The 20,171-nt window shown below is 35.4% G+C and overlaps 3 protein-coding genes across 4 annotated transcripts; 2 read left to right on the top strand and 1 right to left on the bottom strand.

Annotated features, from left to right (window-relative positions):
- The first annotated feature begins 4 nt into the window (after nucleotides 1-4).
- Nucleotides 5-12,491, top strand: LOC106178466 (uncharacterized). Of its 2 annotated transcripts, none has more exons than XM_013561653.2 (16): nucleotides 5-291; nucleotides 867-1,022; nucleotides 1,253-3,039; nucleotides 3,335-3,439; nucleotides 3,763-3,918; nucleotides 4,269-4,421; nucleotides 7,824-7,958; nucleotides 8,242-8,497; nucleotides 8,685-8,834; nucleotides 9,123-9,236; nucleotides 9,474-9,547; nucleotides 9,770-9,883; nucleotides 10,061-10,176; nucleotides 10,394-10,532; nucleotides 10,754-10,874; nucleotides 11,108-12,491. In XM_013561653.2, the coding sequence occupies exons 1-16, from the start codon at nucleotides 174-176 to the stop codon at nucleotides 11,194-11,196; spliced, it is 3,783 nt and encodes a 1,260-aa protein (XP_013417107.2). In that variant the 5' UTR covers nucleotides 5-173; the 3' UTR covers nucleotides 11,197-12,491. The 2 variants fall into 2 exon arrangements, with proteins under 2 accessions (XP_013417107.2, XP_013417106.2); XM_013561652.2 differs by having other exon boundaries at nucleotides 867-1,040.
- Nucleotides 12,482-16,043, bottom strand: LOC106178484 (gamma-interferon-inducible lysosomal thiol reductase). Its single transcript, XM_013561691.2, has 7 exons — nucleotides 15,849-16,043; nucleotides 15,304-15,489; nucleotides 14,664-14,738; nucleotides 14,274-14,375; nucleotides 13,793-13,939; nucleotides 13,514-13,582; nucleotides 12,482-13,096 (listed from the first exon to the last, which is right to left on the bottom strand). The coding sequence occupies exons 1-7, from the start codon at nucleotides 15,963-15,965 to the stop codon at nucleotides 13,016-13,018; spliced, it is 777 nt and encodes a 258-aa protein (XP_013417145.2). The 5' UTR covers nucleotides 15,966-16,043; the 3' UTR covers nucleotides 12,482-13,015.
- A 58-nt stretch (nucleotides 16,044-16,101) lies between these two features.
- LOC106178486 (cyanocobalamin reductase / alkylcobalamin dealkylase) lies at nucleotides 16,102-20,096 on the top strand. Its single transcript, XM_013561692.2, has 4 exons — nucleotides 16,102-16,341; nucleotides 16,719-16,913; nucleotides 18,852-19,010; nucleotides 19,291-20,096. Exons 1-4 carry the CDS (start codon nucleotides 16,261-16,263, stop codon nucleotides 19,606-19,608), a joined length of 753 nt encoding a protein of 250 aa, XP_013417146.1. The 5' UTR covers nucleotides 16,102-16,260; the 3' UTR covers nucleotides 19,609-20,096.
- Nucleotides 20,097-20,171: the final 75 nt, after the last annotated feature.

Below are 20,171 nucleotides of genomic sequence, written 5' to 3'. Positions count from 1 at the left end.
TCTTTTGATAAAGTTGACTAATTGACGAAAACCCGTCAAGCTGATTTTATACGAGATTTGATTATGCGAGCACACGAAATGCTGAAGAGAGCATTAAATACGCATTGTTAGTAAATATGACTTAGTATCAGCAAATTTTCCTTCCTTTGCCATCTAAAACTGTTTAACCTGACATGTTTCCTTCGTCAGGCTATTTCAAAGGGGTGAACTGCCCGTTTTATTCCAGCGGTTTGTGTGAGAGGCCGTACTGTCACTTTCGCCATACAAAAACCAAGGATTCCCTGCCACACGGTAAGCAGTCATTTTACTGTTAAATAGTTCTGTTCGATGTTTGTGGAGTGTGATGCAGACAAATGCATAAGATCCTATATTATCCACAAAAGTTTCAAAGTTATATATACTGCGCATTTCCTTTGCATCCAACTTGCAAACACTTCAATGTTAATTAGCCTTTGCAGTATGATAGGACAGATTAAGGGTGCTTTCACAATGAAACTGACGTACTAGTTAGTTTGCACTAATTCCGCAGAGACTGCCCCTAATTGCAATTACAATTAACAGATTAACATGCGACTTCCTGGCATTAAGTGCATATAGAAAAGCCGGTGATTACATGAGTGCATTGGTAACAAGGAAGCATATAAAGTAGTTAATCTGATTGCATTCAGCAAAAGTCCCCATAGAGTTTGTTTGAGCTACCCAGTACAATAGTTAAATATTTTTATTTTATGTCCATACCCTGAGTTGTTTTTGTTCATCATGCTTCACACTGAATGTTTGTCAAATGGGTTATTCAGTGATACTATATTACTCCTGCTCAGGTCCTCTAAGCATTCTTATCAAACTATATGAACTCTGATTATCAGGTGACTCAAGTAAAGAAGTACACAATGGCAACCAGCAGCCAAGAAAATCTTCACTTCTTAATTTGGTTGGAAATGCTATAAAGCAGGTGCAGCAGGAAATTCAGCAGGACCAGCAGAAACTGTATGGAAGTCAGCACAGAAAACGAACTTCTTCAAGTGAGGGCATTAAAACAAGTAATGTTTTACATCTGTAACATACCTTCTTAGAAGCACTGTTTTTTACATGGTTAGATTTAATTGATTCCCCCCTCTGCTTCTTATTGCATGTAGATTACAAAGCATGCATACCATCATATAATTAACTCATGTTGTTGTGAGCAAAACTCATTATGTGATAATGCTGGTTTAGCAATGATTTTTGAATAATGTTTATAATTTGCTTTCAGCAAATTGTACTTACATACCAACCAAAAGAGATTCATCAGCTGAAAGCAACCTTAACCCCAAGATAGACTGGTACAAGCCTTCTCCAGTGTCTCCATCTGGCAAGGTTGAATACCACCCAACCAAAAAGGAAGATCTGAACAAATATACTGGAAAACAAATATCTGTTCCACAACAAAAGAAGCAGTATGTTGCACTATCCTCTGGTAGCCAATCTGGCGGTTATGTACCATCAAAGAAAAGCAAAGTGCCGGAATACAACCCCACACCCATTAAACAATTACAACATATGTCCCAATGTGGTTCTCCAGAGTTGGAATATGACCCCTCAACCAATTATGAATACAGTAATAAAAAGACTGTTAGCCCAAGTGGGACTAAGAGAAATTTAAATTTTGATGTAACTGAAATAAATTCAAAGCGGTTTAAATCAGATATCTGCATTGATGGAGACTTGCAAGAGTTTGAAAATATCGAAGCAAAATTCAGTGATGATGATGAAGATGATCATGGGGATGAAAAGAGTTCTGAGCAAAAAGAGCACAAAAGCCCAGATGACATTAAAGGTGATGCAAAAGATGCAAAAGATTTAAATGAAAAGAAATCAAGATTACAGAATGCTGCTCAAGAAGTACCTGTAAATAATACTGAGGAAACCCCAAAAAATTCGAAATTCGAAAATGAAACTTCTGGCACAATCAATGAAGAAAATGTGAAACCCGAGGAAGTGCAGCAGCATGAAGATGTTGACACTGTGGGTGGTGATAAGAGTGAAAACGCAGAGAGAAATGGAGATAGCCTAAACTGTCAAGTTGAAGATTTGAAACCTGTCGTCAAGTTGGAAAACCCTATTGAAGACTTGGACAAGAAAGCAGCAGCTTCTCAAAATGATTCTTCCAATTCAAAGCAGAGAGATCAAAAGTCATCACATCATTCACATTCACACAGAAGTAGTGGTCATGCATCAGATAACAAACATTCACGTCACAGTCACTCCTCATCAAGTCATAAACATTCACAATCTAGTCATAGGCATTCATCATCAAAAGAGAAATCTGAAAAAAGCAGTTCATCAAAATCTTCTAGTTCGAAGTCAAAGAACAGCAGTGGTAGTAGCAGTAAACATTCAGAATCACACAAGGATAAAAGCAGAAAGGATAAGTCTGATGATACTAAAGTGAAATCCAGTTCTTCAAGCAGTAGTAGTAAAAGTTCCAGCAAAAAGCATCACTCGTCAGATCACAATAAAACAAGTGGAACATCATCTCATCATTCAAGTGATTCAAAATCCCAGTTAGGATCTTGTTCAAAAGATAAAATGGACAAAGGTTCTGAGCTTTCAAAAAGTAAGAGCCATTCAGCTGACAAGAAACGAAAGTCATCTTCAGACTCGAAGACTAGTAAAGATTGCAGCTCTGAAGCCAAGTCTAGTAAGCATTCAAAGTCGAGAACTGTATCCACTGATAGCTCAAAAATCATTCTTTTTGGATCTGACAGTGAGGATGATTTGTCTTTGTCAGATGTCAGTGTGTCAGAGATCACATCTGTGGGCGAAGACAAAACATCAGAGACAAATAGGCAGCACAAACATGAGGTGAAACAAAAAGTAGATAACACATTTGATCAAAATGACCAGGCTAATAGTGAAGATGAAGATGATGCTGATTTTGTAGATGTCCCAGATGTTTATGACATTGACCTGTCAGACGAGGATCCATATGATGAATGTTTGAAAATATATAATGAAGCATCTAAAGCTGACAATCAAAAAACTGACGGGGACAGAAAGGTAAAAAAAGTTTTGATGATATTGTTTAATATTGTAATATAAATTTCCAGGTCTTTGGGCTCCTTCATTGTGTAATATTTTAGTTATAACTATTATAAATATATTTTGTGTCCTATCCTGGATTTTTCTTCCAAATCCAATTTTCCACAGAAAAAAAAGATTTTCTCCTACTCATAAATCTTTGTTTGACCAATGGACTTTGATTCCATAAAATTATTAGCCATATCGTAATTGTAATTTTTCCTACATGATAGAAGCAGTGCCTTCTTATGACTGTGGTGTGCTTTAATTCCAGTCCATGCTCACTCAAGCCAGTATTATAAAGAAAAGAGAAGAAAAATTAAAAATTGAAAATCCACTAGGGAAAAAAAGAGTGGCTCACCAAGCAGGACTTGAAAGGGTAAGACAGTATCCTTTGGTGAAAATTGATACATAGAGCTGCTCTGATTCAATTTTGATTGATTTTTTTATGTTTAATGTTGGTTGGTTTTGTACAAGATGTATTTTTTGTTGGTTATGATATTCTATTTTTTGACTTGCTTACATTGTCTGTTATGTGAACAGTTAAAGTATTTGCTTTAAAGAATGTATTGTACATTTTACAACATGTGTAAATCATGTGATACACCATAATACTTCCACATACTTAAAAGATATAATACACGAAAATAGACTGGTAACTGATGATGTTGACACAATAATTTTATCACTTTTCTTTAACAGTCCAATCATGCCAAGGAATCAGCCAAGCCTTATTACCGTCCATCTCCAGCTCAAGTGATGCACAACAGGTTCCTGCAGCTTCAGAAGCAGGCAGAGGAGGCGGCAGCTTCTACATCAGCCACAGCAGCTAAATCTGTGTCAGATTCTCAAGTCAAAGTAAGAATTTTCTACAACACATCTTTCTTATCGAGTCTTAAACAAGTTAAGTATTTTTCCATTTTGTCCTAATGATTGAAGAGAAAGTTTGTATGTCTTATTTATGAAAAGTTTAGAAAGGGAAATATTTGATTTCTACTTTTTCTTTTTTTTCCTCTCACTGCTTTTTCGTTATGATTGGTATTTTAGGTGTGATTTTGCCACTGATTAACACCAGGGTATGAAGTCCTTGGTAACATAATTGATGGAAAAAAAGTGACCTTATCTTTTTTAAGTTGAAAAATGCCCTTTTTCACCTTAATCATGACGAAACAACAATCATTAACATAACATCTTTTTTCCAACTTTAGCCAACTGGAAAAAGAGTTGCACATAGTGCAGCTGGTAGTAATCTACTTCAAAATAAAAGACCCAAGTCAACACCCAAAAAGACAGAGTCAGCCTCCACATGTATCAGCACCAATCCAAAAGGTGCAAAAAGAGTCGCAAGAGTGCCGACCAAGGTATCTTATGAAACTGTGATTAAGTTAACATTTTCATTGGTGGTAGTAATATTAGGTTTTATGGATATCTTATCCACACTAACATGCACTTATAAGTTATACGGTAATGTGCCATGAATTTCGAACAGTAGAAAATAATTAAATTTGGGAAAAGATCGTTCTGGCCGAAATTCATGAAATGGAGGTGCTCAGAACTTCCAAACGTTCGAATTTCATGGAATTCTGTCAATTTTGACCGGAAGTTGTCTGTTCGTCGCTAGGCCTTCTATTATCTTCTCCCGACGATCTATTTAAAGTTACCGTAATGTATGATGTGTGAGTGTCGGTAATTGCGACCAAAGGTGTACACGTACTTTCACCCGATCACTGTGTATGGCCCATAGATAGAGTTGTACTGTTGTCTAGGGCCGCAAAACATCGTTATCAGTAGTGTCGTTTTTCAAAAGCGATTCTGGCAGCCAGAAACTAGTGTCGTTTTTCAAAAACGATCCTGGCGCTCAGAACGGGAGTGGACGGAGGGAGAGACGGCCGACGATTAGCGTCTGCCACGGCCAGATTACCTTTACTATGGTAGCTTAGTGTTACCGTTGCTCCTTTCCGTGCACTGAAACCGAGACGACAGCCGATCAGTGTCTATGGCACACGTGCAGGTAGCCTTCATCTGCGATAAGTGTCTTCCGCGACCAGGTTCGTTGCCTTTACCGTTAAAGTCGGGCGGAGCTTTACGCGCGAATGCGTCCTCATCTCGTCGTTCGCGTGTCGGTGTCTCCGACGCATACGTAGCCTTCCCTGCAGAAGCCGGCCTCTGCACTACGGCCTCTCCTCCGTGCGGGGAGGCCACTACGACCGCAGATCGGTATGTGCGGCGCACAGGTAGCCTTCGCCACGGCAGCCGAACTTTGTATTACGGTCTCTCTCCGTCGTGCGCTGCGACCAAGATGACCGCTGATTGTTGTCTGCGATCAAATATACTAGGTTTGAGGGGGGCTTTAGGGCCGTTTTTTTTTTTCGCTCAGGCAACCCAATCTTGACCAGCAGCAGCAACTGATTTCCTGGCGCATAGTTGCGTCAATGTACGCATTTGAAAAGCATGCACGTTTTGTCATTGAAACCATCTTCAAACAAACGCGAGAGATAGGTAATCTAGAGTAAACCGAAAAGGCAGTTTTTATATTCGTTTAAGGGACTGGAAGATCGTCAATGGGAGATAGTGAGCGATCTGAGCGCGACAATAAGCCAATTTCCACACTAGTTCAAGGGACTTCGTTACTATATTCGTCAGCAAGAGATCGTCAGCGATCCGAGCAAGCATAGAAGCTTGGACTTTTTGTCCATGCTAGAAGGCAATTTTCATGTAGTCAGCAGGATATGGTTTGCTGGTTTGCGACAGGGGCGTAACCAGGCATACGCACGGATACACTGTGCGTATATAATTTTTTGGCCAACCATGATATTATTCTCTATAAATCTAGTGTACTTTTCAAGGAATATTATCGAAAATCCCCTTCGATTATAAGTTAACGTCACCTGAATGTACAAATTCTCTGTATAATTTATATATGCACCATTGTTCTGACACCCTTCTCGTTTGCTTTCACAGAACTGAGGTAAACAATACTAGTTACCATCTGAAGTCCGATCTTAATCGTCCATCTAGCTGGAACTTGCTTTACCTCTTAATTAGAGGGTAAAGTGCCCTTCAGCTCACAGGTAGCTTTTGTCTTGAGTGTATCGAACGCGATATTTATCTCAGATAAAAATCTACCTGTGTGTTATTTTCAAAGAGCTGCTCCAGCAGACCTGGGGGCACTAGATAAATATGATCATCGGGCTAAACAAGGAGCCAGAGAAACAAAGGAAGATTGATTTTTCCTGCAAAGCTTCAAAGAATTTTGACACAGACTTGATCCAGCTTAACCCTCCAAACTAACGGGGTGGCATGGGCAATTTTTACAAAATTTACAAACAATTAAACTTAGATATATTACAATTTTATCCTTTAATATAATTTTGGGAGGCATGCACCCGCATGTAAGCTGGGTGATGTCAGTAAGCCCCTAGTTAAATATATATACCCTTATGAGCAAGGCTTTTCCCAGCGAACCGTCCAGCCGTCATTTGGACGGCCGCTGACATCACCGGACGGCCTATATTTTCAAAGACGGCTAGACGGCTTGCGACTTTTTTAATGACGTCTTGGCTTGTCTTGGACGTTGTAAGAAATTTTCTTAGAGTAATTTGACGTACCTAGCTTTTATGATGCGTCACAGATGAATGGTACTACTTTGTAGTGTACGCTGATATTCAGTCACAACGAAACTACTTCCTAAAGCTTACAAAACACAATAAAATGTTTCTATGAACTTTAAGATACACATTCCACGCCGTATGCAGCAGTGACAAGAGTGACCTTCATGCGGTACAAAACACTAAGCAAACTTGTGAACAATTTGTGAAAGGGGACACCTTCCGGACCTTCATACGCACGGCAACTGACAAAGCTGATTGACAAAAAGGAAAATTTCAAATTTTCAGCGAGAGATCGTTCGCAATCCTAGAGAGACCAGGAGGCAATTTTCATATTTGTTAAAGAGACTTCGTAAGCCAAAGGGCGAGACGAGAACGCAATTTTCGTATCGTCAGCGTCGCAATCCGAGTGAAACGAGAAAGCTCATACTCTTTCAGTGACTTTCGTTTACGGAAGATCGTCAGCCGGAGCACGTCAGTGGTTTTAAAAATATTTTTCATTTCATTTGTACATTTCAAGGGACTTCATTAGCGGAAGATCGTCAGCGGGAGATCGTGAACGATCTGAGCGAGACAAGAAAGCAATAGTGGTAATCTTTATTGCAGCTCTTAATATTACTGAAGTCTCTACTGTTAACAATGCTATTGTGCGCCTCAGCAAAACTACCGATCGCTATCTGACACCGGATACTGCGGTAAAGAAACAACAGCCCGACAGTACAACTCTTAATAGATTCTCCTGTTATCTGAATGAATGGATATGACGATGTTGTTTAGCGTCCTAAACTAACTGTACCGATCGTTATCTTGCACCTTGGGCTGCACACGTAGTACTCAGGTAAAGGTACGCTAGGCCAACATTGCCGACTGTTAGATCTTTATAAGCGCGAGAATAGCCCGGTGGCCGATTTTAAGGTGTACGAAATTCACGAAATCAAGATCGCGCAAAATTGCTTACTGGCCGAAATTCATGGTCCAGAAAAAACTCCAGACGGCCGATTTTAAGATCGTTCGAAATTCAAGAGCCGTTCGAAATTCATGGCACTTTACCGTAACTGTAAATAAAATAAAACAAAAAGCGATATAATTTTTCATTATTATTATTATTATTATTATTATTATTATTATTATTATTATTATTATTATTATTCCTAGGTCACCTGCAAGAGACCAACTATTCCATCTGAATATGGTTCAAAAGTTCCTGTCAATGTTAGACAACGCTACCTGAATCTCATCATTGATGAGTGTCTGAAAATTTATGACACTGAGAAAGATGCATATGAGAGAGTAAGTGTGTCAGAAGTTTTCTATATGTTTTTTTATCCCACAGTAGGTTTGTTGTCCTAGTTTGGTGTAAGTTTATATAAAGTATTAATTAATAAATTGGAAAATCAAATCAGTTCATTTTGAAGTGACTTGAGGTGGTATTTTGTGTAGAAAATTCTTAAATTGTATGTATTTATTAGTTGCACGTCAAAATAAAAGCCTATATTATTTTGTATTGGATCAGTTATAACTTTTTTGATTTTAAGGCTTGTTTGTCACATAAAGCATATTTTTTCATCCACAGGGTCTTGAAGAGGAGAAGGCTGTATACAAGCGCAGTTCCAACAGGACTGTATACCTAAATGTAGCTGTAAATGCAGTGAAGCGTCTGAGGTCAGAGGTCACCCTTCACCAGCCTGGCACTTCATCGCAAACACCTGATAAACATCCCAAAGGGTTTTCACATGAGGCTGTATTGGGAGGGTCAAGGGCTGCCAAAACTAGCTTTACACTGAACAGGTCTGGTGGACCAGTGGTGTTGAATGAGAAAGATTTCACAGGTAAATAAGTATCTGGGCCAACAAGCAGCTGTTGACACATCATTCAGAAGTGCTTGGAGGTGTTTTTTCAACTGCTGATTAGTTTTGTGTAGCAATCAAAGTTTAGGTAAAATCAACTTTAATATGTTGTTCAATTTAAGGTATGTTTCTCTGATTATGGTCTACTGGAATCTTATTTTGTCCCTAGATGCAGGGCTGTACAAAAAGCTTACCCCATATATCATGACAGAGGAACAGCTGGTGGACAATGGGTTTCCAAGATTCAACCCTGAATGTGCAGGAACACCCGTCATAAAGCTGAGAGAAGATAGCATGAGTAAACTATTTTCTAAAATAGGTGAGAAAAAAGACTAAGCTTTTTTTTTTTCTTTTTTTTTTTCAAAATATACATGCTCCTTTTTACATTAGATAAATTGGAATATATGTATACGTGTCAGTAGAGGCATTTGCCACTTTTAGAAAAAAGATAATAATAATAATGAGATAAAAGAAATATTGCGAAGACTTGAATGTTCAGAATATCCATTTGACTCGTTTTATCATTATTTCTCCTGTTTTGACATCAGATAGCACTTATGAAACTGCATTATGGATTAAATTAATTATATTTTCCTTTTGTCTTAAGAAAATGAACGCATCTGCTGCAGATGTGGGAAGAGATTCCCTGTGTATCCCAATGGCATGTATGGCAAACAAGAGGAGTGCAACTACCACTGGGGCAAGGCTTGGAAGAAGAGAAGTATGGTCATTGTCATCTATTAACGCGCTCTCTTTTGGCCGTTTTTCATTGACATCAGGAATTTAAGTTTTCGGATAATGCACTCAATGACATGTGAATTCATACATTGAAGACTTTCTCCGTACTGTTTACTTTTTGTATGATATTTCTGATAAACACTGAAATGTTTAGTCTGTAAGATATAAGTTTAAACCATTCATATACACACTTTTCACTTTGTTGGCTCCATTGTTTTAGTTGCTGGTGCCATAGAGACCAGGTATACTTGTTGTCAGGGTGATTTGGGAGCCGCCGGGTGTCAAGTGGCAAAGGTATAGAAAAAATCTAATTAATTAGATTAACTAATTGCGTATTAATGTCACAAAACCAACAATTTAGGTGTGATTTATACATTCTTTGATGAAAAAAAATTAATACACTTTGAAGACATAGTTTTTCTCTCAACTTCAAAACATGAATGGCTTTGAAGTTTTTAAATGCAAATATATTTAGATCCATCTTCCCTAAATAAGAAATTTACAAAATACTTTCAGCTCCATGTGCATGAACAAAACAAATATGAAAACAACAGTGGGTTTATGAGAACTATCCCATGCTCTCCACCTGTGGACGGAGATTATGGAGTCTATGCTTTGGATTGTGAAATGGTATGTACTACACAAAACATCTATAATTAAACATTTTATTAAATTGCTTACCGATAATATTTTACCTGTTATGTCTACATTTTGTGTAAGGTTCTGTAGCTAGAGCAATTTATTATCTATAACAAAGGCCAAAAATTAGTGTGGCATTACTTGATGCTGTTAACCTGTGTGTTTAAGGTGTACACCACAGCAGGCATAGAACTGGCCAGGGTCACAGTGATAGGGGGAGCCATGAAGCCAGCATATGAAACCTTAGTCAAACCTGAAAAACCAGTCATTGACTGCAACACAAGGTAATAGCTTATGTTGGGTGGGATTTACTTTTTGGAATTTGTGGAGCTGCATTTTAAGAGCTGTTCTTTAAATTTTGTGGAGATGTATCTTAACAACCGAATTATAATCATATTATGAATGATAGATTTTTAGAAAAATTTACTTTGGTTTAAAACAGAAAAACTGGATTTTATGAAAGATAAGTAAAAATTAACAGGGATTTTACTGGTTCTTTAGGTTCAGTGGATTGAAGAAGGAAGATCTGAAGGGAGTAAGGACCACCATCAGAGATGTCCAGGCTGTACTCCTCAGTTTGTTCAGTGATAAAACTATACTAATGGGTCACAGTTTAGAGAGTGATTTGATTTCACTCAAGGTAGGAGGAGTTGGTTAAGTAGTAACGTTATATAATGATCAGATCAGATTTGCAACCCAAATTTGTTCTAAGATTTAGCTTTTAACATGCTCCTCACAGCTAGATTTAGAATTTTTTGCATTCGCACCATCAAATTTATACCCCAAGAAGAAGAGCAGACTTATGGAGCTGTTTTAATGATGAATGATATAAAAGTTTTGCATTTTGATGTCTACTTGCAGCTGATTCACAGCACAGTGGTGGACACCTCAGTAGTGTTCCCTCACAAGATGGGGCCACCTTATAAGAGAGCACTCAAGACTCTCATGGTGGAATATATGCAGAAAATAATACAGGATGATGGTAAGACTGTTCTAAAACTGACTGTTCTAAAAGCTTATAGAAGTAATTGTATGTGTATTGAATATTTACTGTATAAGTGATTTTTGTAAAACATGAAATCGGTCTTCATCATCATCATCATACAAAACATTTGTTGAAATCTTAAAAACTGAAGGAGTTTTTCACAATTTGGGTCAATGGGATTTTAACTTTTATGAAAGCTATAAATTTCAAACTTGAGATGTCTGTTTCAGTTGGAGGTCATGACAGCAAAGAGGATGCAATGGCATGCCTGGAGCTGATGCTGTGGAAAGTCAAAGATGATGCTAAAAAGCATCGTTAGGAGAATTTTGATGAATTTTTTGCCATATTTAATATTTATAAGGATTTTGCCACATTTACAATTCTTACTAGAATATTTTTTATTTACTGAATATGAATAACTGTTTCATTAAGGTAACTTATGTAATGTCACATTTAATCCAAATAAGGCAATTTTTTCAGAACATCATACTATTGATTCTTCAATTATTTAGGAACCTAGTCCACAATGTGCAATTTGAATACATTTAGGAAAAAACATGGACATTTCTATGTATTATGTGAATTTTTTTGGATTAGATGCAGTTTCATGTTGCAAGGCATAGTGTAAGCATTTATATATCTCCAATAGGGCACCAAGGTTATCTTTCGCATAATATGAAAGTTTAAAAAGTCGATCATGTAGTGCTTGATATAAGGCAAAGTCATTTTTTTTTGCGAGTTAAACAGCAGGAGAAGCCCAGAAGTACAGGATTTTCTATTTTACATAGAAAATACTATATGAAAAATTGAGATTATTGGAATAAAAAAGACACAAATAATTGTAAGTTATACATATTTTTTTTATCTGTGATAATGTATGGGTATGTGTATGAAATTTATGGCAGGAGCGTAGAAGACTAAGGTAGTTGCAAATGTTATTACTGCCCAAAATTTCTATCAAGTTATTATTTCAATGGTAAAATGTTGGTGCTGTTATGGTTTGAAGTTTTGTACCATTTCATATGTACTGAAATTAAAATAATGTACTCAGAACATATGTATGTTTTCTTTTTCTTTGGATTTTTCTAAGAGAGAAAAAATCCATTACAACATTGGGAAATTATAATAATTTCATAATTATTATGAAAATAAAGATAAAGAGTAATGATCAATGTGTCATGTTACACAAGGCATCAGATTTAAAGTGCTAACCAAATGAAAATGCTACAAGGCTGAAAGATGCCCAAAATCTCAAGTCTTAAACTTTAGATTGCTCCATGTTTCCAAACAATAACATAATGATAAATACAGCCAAATAAGAAGAAAATTGCAAAATTTTTTTATTTTATTTATTTATAATTATTATTATTATTATTTTATTATTATTATATTTTTTTGTAAGAATACATGTTGCATGAAACGAGGGGTTTCAGTTTTTTTCATAATCAAAACTTTTAATGGTTCTTTACATTATGTTATGTGAGAAAAGTATTACTTTTCATCTTATCAATAGTTCAGCATAAGACTGTCTCATCTAGTCAAAAATGGATGGAAATGCATCATTGAAGCCTGCAAAAAAATTAATTTTAACAATAAAATGGTAATTAATCCTCATGTACCAGTGTTTGTTTATTGTCATTGCATATAATATTGAAAGACAGGCCTCCAGGCTGAAATTCTTAAATGACCTCCAACAGACATTATGACATAAAACTGATTTTTGATCAATTCCATGAACAGCTACTGGTGGATGGATTGATATATCCTAAATATCCAGATGGCAGTCAAATTAGATGCTCTACGACCCAAGTAATAAAAGCTTTCATACATGATAAATCATTTTTAAAATTATATAAGAACATGAGATCTCAAATCCTTAAAAAAACATAATGACATTTCATTTTAAAATGCAACTTTTTCTGAAATGCAGGAAAGTGATTTACAGCAAGGCAAGCTCGTTTCTGCTACCTGCTTGCGTACCAATTTATATGGAATTCTTTCCTATAATAAATTTTGTATGCACTGCGAAATTCTGATGTTAGACAATTATTTTTCCTTACAATATTGGCAATAAAAACTGACAACTTGGATAAAATGAAGAGATCTTGTAAGAGAGAAAATATTTGGAACTTTTCCTTTTAAACATCTGGTTTGCTATCAATTTTGTAGCATCTTCCTGAAGTCTTCAAGTTGGAACATGCCACAGGTTTAGAACCACCCTACAGGGAAAAGCAAGAAACAAATATTTGATTATAAAAAAATTTACCCATAAGAATTTTTACAAAAAACATTTTTGTTGTTTTCAAATATATAAAAAGATGCATGATAATCAGCAGCAGATGTTAAACTGTGTAATAGGGTGAAACAGGTGTGCAAGAGAACAATGATTTTAAAAAGAAAAAAGGCATTGCTCTGCATCTCTGGATGTAAAAATGTCAAACTCCTCTTAGATTTATCTATGTGTAAGCAATACGGTCCAAGCATTTCACATTTGTGAGAAATAATTATTTTGCTCTACATCTGCATGAAAATGTACCCTACTTTATATTGTCACTATGTTAAGTGTTTCAAAAAGACCTCTGTAATGCTGAAAGTGTACATTTATGAAAAACAGATGGTACATTAAATGGAATTACCTGATATGTCTCACAGATTAACTGGATCAGATTATGTTCAGCTTTCCACTGGATTTCTTTGGTATGTACCTGTTTATTGAAGTTAAAAAGATTCACATCAAACTTATAAAACATCACACCCATCAGCACACCTTTTCATCTCTAAGCACCATTATGTCACATGCTAACACAATAATATGTTCCCTTGACAATTCATATGAAAAATATATACACTGTATAGCACTATTAGCTGTATGATATACTGCAACTAATGAAGTGATGTTTCAGTCTAACACCTACCCCATTGAGAGTAACCCAAGGTACATATGTATGCCGAGGTCGTAGAGCATCTGTTTTGACTGCCATCTGGTGTTCCAAATCATTGCCCATCTTGCTAGTGGAACACTTCATAATCGGTGCAAGGTCAATGCCAAATTGAGAAGCACACTGAAATACAAACGTCATCCATTTATCACAGACACACAAGAACAGAACTCAAAAATTGTACTATCTTGGAGCATCTTTAATTATTTCACATATGTACATGTTATAACATAAGTATAATAATATACGTGGAAGGGCATAGTGTGTATGAAAAAGAGCTTGACCTACTAATTTACTTGTAGTTCAAAAATTATGCACCACACATTCAAGTATTACTACACCACAGGAACATTACATAGTTACCTATCTCCACATTTCTAAATGACAGTAATACAGATTAAAAGGGGTCAACTTGCTTAGTATATGGAAATTTAATGAACATTTCACTCAACTGTACCTTCTGTGCAGATTTGCTTGGCTGGCTGTCAGAAGAGTGCTCAATACAGTAGATAAATGGCATGTAAACACTTATATTTCCCAATATGCTTATTGCACAGGTCTGGAAAAATAAATATAATGTTAGCCATCTTATCATACTTCAAAAGTCAGTCATTTTTTGTTCATGTTTCCCAACTAATAATTCTTTCATTTTTGTACTGGTATGTGGACAATGTTTCTTGTCTGACTTGAAAGTATTTTCATATTAGTTATACATGTTAATTTGTTAAACCTACACTGCATGCTATAAGTATCAATTTGTTACCTTACAGCTGGCCCCATTTGAAACTAAACACAATAAAGTTAATTTTAATAGGTTAATTCAAATAGTGTATATAGTTTATGTTACCTCAATTACATTGCCAATGCACTCTTGTTTTCCATGTTGGCAATCAAATACCCATTGGTCTCCTATTTTCTGTTCCTTAAATAAAATGAGAGTGTGTATATAATATCAAGATCGTTTGGAAAAAATTACACAGTATGCTTTATATTCAAGAAAAAATGAGGGATGTTGCCATGTTTTGATTTTTAAAAATGAAGAAAATAAAACTTTGCCAAGAAATGACTGATAAAGAGCTTTACAATGACATCTTCTCAACTTCACACTTCACACTTTCTAACTTGGCACACCCAACTGCAGACTGTAGCTGACTTCTGTCATGAATAATTTATGAAAGATACATGCATCACAACTGAGCATCAGACAGGTTCATGTACTTTGTCCTGCAATACACATAATTTGTTCACTTATTTGCCTTCCAACACTGTTCTTCTTACTGGCCAGTTCATTTCAACCAGGATATTCAGCTATGGCAGTTCATGTAACTGCAATGTATGTACTCATAATCATCTGAAATACTATATATACCAGTATATATATATATATAATTACATTCAATGCATACTAGAGGGTGACAATAGCTGCCTTTGTCTTTCTTCCTTTTTTTTTATCAAGCATATCATTAAGCTACCACTTAATATCCTACCCTTGCATTTCCATATGGGATGAGGGTCAGGTTCATGATGCTACCCACAGATTTGAAGGCTTTGTACAGCTGTTGTTTGAAGAAATTCTTGCAGTCAGGACACAGAGATTCATAATACAGAGTAAAATTCACTGGTACTGATACATTGGCAGTATTTTGTATGTAATTTTTGCACTGTTGATAAACCTGTAAAAATTTGAAAACGGCTTGGGTTAAACAGAAAAGTATAACTGTACTCAGTAACTGTACTCAGTTACTGCTTGGGTTAAACGGCTTGGGTTAAACAGAAAAGTATAACTGTACTCAGTAACTGCATGAATTAAGCAATTCTAACATATGACAAATACATGTAATTACATTCACTTTTGAGCTAATTATTTTTATAAGAATGACTATGCTCAGTTATTGAATAACACAAACTTGTGCTGTTTTCTTAATCTGTGATACGCCCCTAGCTTACAGTAACAGGCTAGGTCTAGCACATGTACTGTACTTAATGTTTTGTTGTTAAATGATATTGCTAGCAAATACAATAAACACGTTACCTGGCAAGTTTTTGCAACTTCCTCACTACTACACCACTGACTTGGAGGTATGTTGCAACCACTAACAACTGTAAATGCGACAAATAAGCAAAACGCAGCTATATTTTGCACAGGCATCTTGCCGTTTCAAGTGTTTATCAACAAAATTGCCGAGTCACATGATTTTCCGTATACCAAAGCAGACCACGTGACTTTCCAGGTCATTAGCTATTATTTACTACGCTATTTTTCAATTCTTAAAGTTCTCGTCACATGGGAACATATCATTAAAGCATCACCTTAAAAATTAACATTTATATAATATACATCTCTATAAAAAAAGGACACAGAAAACAGTAGTACTCGGCAGTATGACCTTCTGAAGGGAATTCCTGCAAGGTCGCCATCTCGTTTTCGAGAAACATCAACTAATATGGAGACAGACTGGAAAACGTGTCTTCAAAAGGTGGCTGGAATTCTTCACGAAGTCGGATTTGAATCACATCCTTTTAAGGTAGATCAGTGATTTGAATCAAATATTTGGTCAAACAAGTTTACCTAGTTAATCATACATTTCTGCCTTTTAGAAGAGGATTGACTTAATTCTTTACTTGGTCCTGCTATTGCATTGCATGAAATAAGGAAACAATAAAAATGTTTTTCGCTTGAATTAAATTAAACAATTCATTTATTTATTTATTTTCTTTCTTTGTTTCATTAATTATTTTTCTTTTACTTCAGTTGATTTAAATGCAACTTTTGATACGGGTTACAAGTTCCTGTTCTCAACAAATCTATTTATCCAACAGAGAGCGTACTAATTATTTTTAGAACTAAGACAACAATAATGCATTTATTTCATAATGTACATACTTTTTTCTCTGTCTTTAGATTGCCTGGTATAATATGAACATCAAACCCATATTCTACCTAGACTATGCTGAGGACACCCTAGCTGTTGTGATCATTAGTACTCCAGCCATGTATGAAAAAGCTTTCAAGCCATTTATTTGTAAGAGGGACTGTTTAGGAGTCAAAGACCCCATTGATGAGTGCATTGAACATTATTTTGCAAAAGTAAAAGAGGTTAGTTGTCATGTTTTCTTTTTTTTAAATATTTGTTTAGTTTATTGATATTACTTCATATTACATATGCAGAAATGGTTACTGCAATTTAATATTTGAATTGACTTTAAAAAAAATTTTTTTACATAAATATAGATCAATTATTAACAAGGAGCAAATCTGTAATGTCTGTGCTTTGATTCTTTTCTATATTTTCTTTCTTATCACTATGTATTAAAAATATTACTCACACATTGGAAAATGCCCAATGGGCATGCTTTATCCTGCAAAGCTTCCTACATTTCCTAATTCAAGCTCCAAAAACAATAAACTCCTTAAATAAAAGTTTGTCTGAAGCATACTAGTACCTATGTATAATGTCACCATTACCTTCTCTTCTTACATTTGTAGCACTCAATCAAGTTAGCAACCATAACATCTCTCAATTTAATTCGGGAAATAGAATCATCTGTATTATACACAATACAAGACCACAAGACAAAAATAATGTGCCATTTTCTTGTGTAATGAAGTGAAAACAAAGCCATCTTTGGTAAATGTATTGTGGATGTCAAGAAAGCAGAAAGCGGAAAGCAGTTTTCGAAATGAATAGCCACACATATTTATAACTAAATTATTTAAATTAAGAATGAAATGCACTGTTTAAACTTGGTTTGGCCAGTGCATATTCCTTATTATTTCCCCCTCCCCAACATCGAGTCATCTCCATAATTTTTCACACCTTCACATCCTACAACACAGAAGAAGAATGTGTTAATTGAAAGGAGTAGAGCTTTGATAAGCATCTGAAGCAGAGAAATAGCCAACATCCTAAATGGAAAGACTTATAGTCAGTAAAACTGCATGATATTAAGAAAGAAAACATTATGAAAAATTTATTGTAGAAAAAAAATAATTGGGCTCTTTTCACTACATCCTACAAAATACCAATAGAATTGGAATGTTGGATCTCCAGAGCATCATTCTCATGTACATATCCCCAGTTTATTTCCTTTCCCTAGATAAAACTGTGTAATGGGGTTAGGTCTCTCTGCCACAGACAGAGAAAATTCTGTTTAATGTCCCTTACACAATTAAGTGCTTATTCATAATTTTAGTGCTAGTGGGTATAGGTGGCACTGGTCAAGCTATATTAGACAAAAGCAGTATATTAATTAGAAAAATGGGTACAATATTTTCACTGCCAAATTACATGCATGTTCTACACTTTGGCAGTCGTGCATTCACCATTAATATACGTCACTTAGATTTATTAAGCAGTCAAAGTGTGTTTAATATGAAGCGGATTGTGCTGACTGAGTGTTGATATTACTCTCCAGCCTTCATTTGATGTGCTAATGCTTGTAGCATTATTGAATGTGTTAAGCTGCAATTAAGTGATTAAATGCTGCACCAATAACTTGTGTAAACTAAATTGAGTTTTACTTAATTGATTTTACATCATTAAAAGCAATGGTGAACGATTCTGAGAAACATGCACTCTGCAAGCATATTGAATATTGCTTTGTGATGTGAGGACCATTGCAAATGACAGCCATGGTTAAGGAAATGTAAAACTGCCTGGCAAACATTTGCAGCCATCTGTCATGTTGGTTTGCTGGATATAATAAGAGGATGAGTGTATGTAGATCCTTCAACCTTGATCTCAACAAAAACTCATAATGAATGAAAAGGGGAATAATAACCATCAAGAACCAGTTTGAACAGTGAACAGAACTAAAATACTTTGTTGGGCTCAAGGAGTAAGAAAAACCCCACCTTTTGACCAGAAAAGCTCTGCTCTGAATCAAAAGTTGATGTAAGCTCTTTCTGGCCACAAGCCTGCTACAGTTTTAGTAAGTGACTCTGGAAGCCCATGGGAGTTGGGTTATAGTCTCATCACACTAATGAATAATGAAAATGGGCAGTGTTAATTGTTTTGTCACGTGTGAATTTTAGGCATTTCCCGAGAATGAAGTTATCTCCATCCATGACTATGAGCTACATGGTGGAACCAGGCGCCCCAAAGTTCTTGTCCAGACGGCTGCCCACGTGGCTGGAGCAGCAAGGTATTACCAGAGGTCAGACCTGACCACTGACCCATGGGAGGAGAAAAAGGTATACAATATGGGATGATTAGGATCACTAGAATTTTTTTTCATCTGGCTTGTGTTGTTTTATCTTTGAATGTTATTTTTACTTGATATGATTTTAATAAACTGTGGGATTCTGTTTCCAGCATTTGTTTAAAATTTATATTTTCCCTAATTAATGTAAATACCATAAGAAGAGTCTTTTTCATTGTGCAATTTTCCAATGCTTTCCCCAATCCTGGAAAATACCCTAAAGCAGTTTTTAAAGTGAAAATATATACTGTGCAAATTATCTCATATTTCAGAAAATCTTTGGAGTCAGTGTGCACCCCAAGTATGGTGGATGGTTTGCAATTCGAGGAGTGCTAATTTTCAAGGATGTTCTGTGCAGTGATCTGCAGAGAAAAGAACCTCCAGATGTGGTTCCAACAGATGAATTGAAAAAAGAATTACTAGAAAGATATAATTTTCACTGGCAGGACTGGAGCTTTAGGGACATTATTCCTGTTGAAAATAGATATTCAGAAGAACAGAAAACTTACTTTTCAACATTACCAAAGGATAGACTCCAGCTTTTAAATAGTCTTAAGTCTGATGCATCAAATATTGATAACACACTTTAGAATTATTGGTAACAAACTTAATTTTCATTATTATTACTGTTTTGTTTTATTTTATTTTAATTTTTGCCTCAATTTTGACATTTCTTTTATTTTTCTTATATACTAGTAGGTTTATTTGTATTAGGCATCTACATATTAATTTTATGTTTTAAATTATTTTGATGCCTTATTGATGTTTATTGATATTTTTCTATTTATTCGATCATTATTTATAATCTTGCAATAGTGTATACAGGTTATGTGGATAGGACAGATGTGGGAAATAAAAGATGATATTTATAAATCTGACATTTACAGACATGCAGATTCATGTTAACGTAAAATTATACAAATATAATGATGTTGATGACTGTTTGAATACAGAAAGGCTGTTTTTTGGCCATAAAAGAATCTTTGAATACAGTCAAACCAGAATAACAACATAAAATGTATACGTGTAATAGTATACTTGTATGAAAACATTCATTCTAAGAAAAACTGAAATTACTATTATGGATGTTATTTCATGGAACAGGTACATATTTTTCTAACTAAATTTACTTATATACAAAGTACGACACATT

The sequence above is a fragment of the Lingula anatina genome, chromosome 1 (genome assembly GCF_051362555.1).
Source record: "Lingula anatina isolate TDL-2025a chromosome 1, LinAna3.0, whole genome shotgun sequence".
Lineage (NCBI taxonomy): Eukaryota > Metazoa > Brachiopoda > Lingulata > Lingulida > Lingulidae > Lingula > Lingula anatina.
The sequence above is the reverse complement of the archived record's forward strand: the minus strand, read 5'-3'. Positions and strand labels throughout refer to the sequence as shown.

What these genes read in the sequence shown, in the direction of transcription:
- LOC106178486 (XM_013561692.2), top strand. Translation starts at nt 16,261, where the DNA reads ATGGAGACAGACTGGAAAACGTGTCTTCAAAAGGTGGCTGGAATTCTT. An exon ending in ATTTTGCAAAAGTAAAAGAG is followed by an intron (nt 16,914 to 18,851) that starts GTTAGTTGTCAT and finishes TGTGAATTTTAG; the next exon opens with GCATTTCCCGAGAATGAAGT. An exon ending in ACCCATGGGAGGAGAAAAAG is followed by an intron (nt 19,011 to 19,290) that starts GTATACAATATG and finishes CTCATATTTCAG; the next exon opens with AAAATCTTTGGAGTCAGTGT.
- LOC106178466 (XM_013561652.2), top strand. Translation starts at nt 174, where the DNA reads ATGTTTCCTTCGTCAGGCTATTTCAAAGGGGTGAACTGCCCGTTTTAT. An exon ending in CAAGGATTCCCTGCCACACG is followed by an intron (nt 292 to 866) that starts GTAAGCAGTCAT and finishes TCTGATTATCAG; the next exon opens with GTGACTCAAGTAAAGAAGTA. An exon ending in GAATGAGAAAGATTTCACAG is followed by an intron (nt 8,498 to 8,684) that starts GTAAATAAGTAT and finishes TTTTGTCCCTAG; the next exon opens with ATGCAGGGCTGTACAAAAAG.
- LOC106178484 (XM_013561691.2), bottom strand. Translation starts at nt 15,965, where the DNA reads ATGCCTGTGCAAAATATAGCTGCGTTTTGCTTATTTGTCGCATTTACA. An exon ending in CAAGCAAATCTGCACAGAAG is followed by an intron (nt 13,940 to 14,273) that starts GTACAGTTGAGT and finishes TTTGTATTTCAG; the next exon opens with TGTGCTTCTCAATTTGGCAT. An exon ending in CTTGGGTTACTCTCAATGGG is followed by an intron (nt 13,583 to 13,792) that starts GTAGGTGTTAGA and finishes TTCAATAAACAG; the next exon opens with GTACATACCAAAGAAATCCA.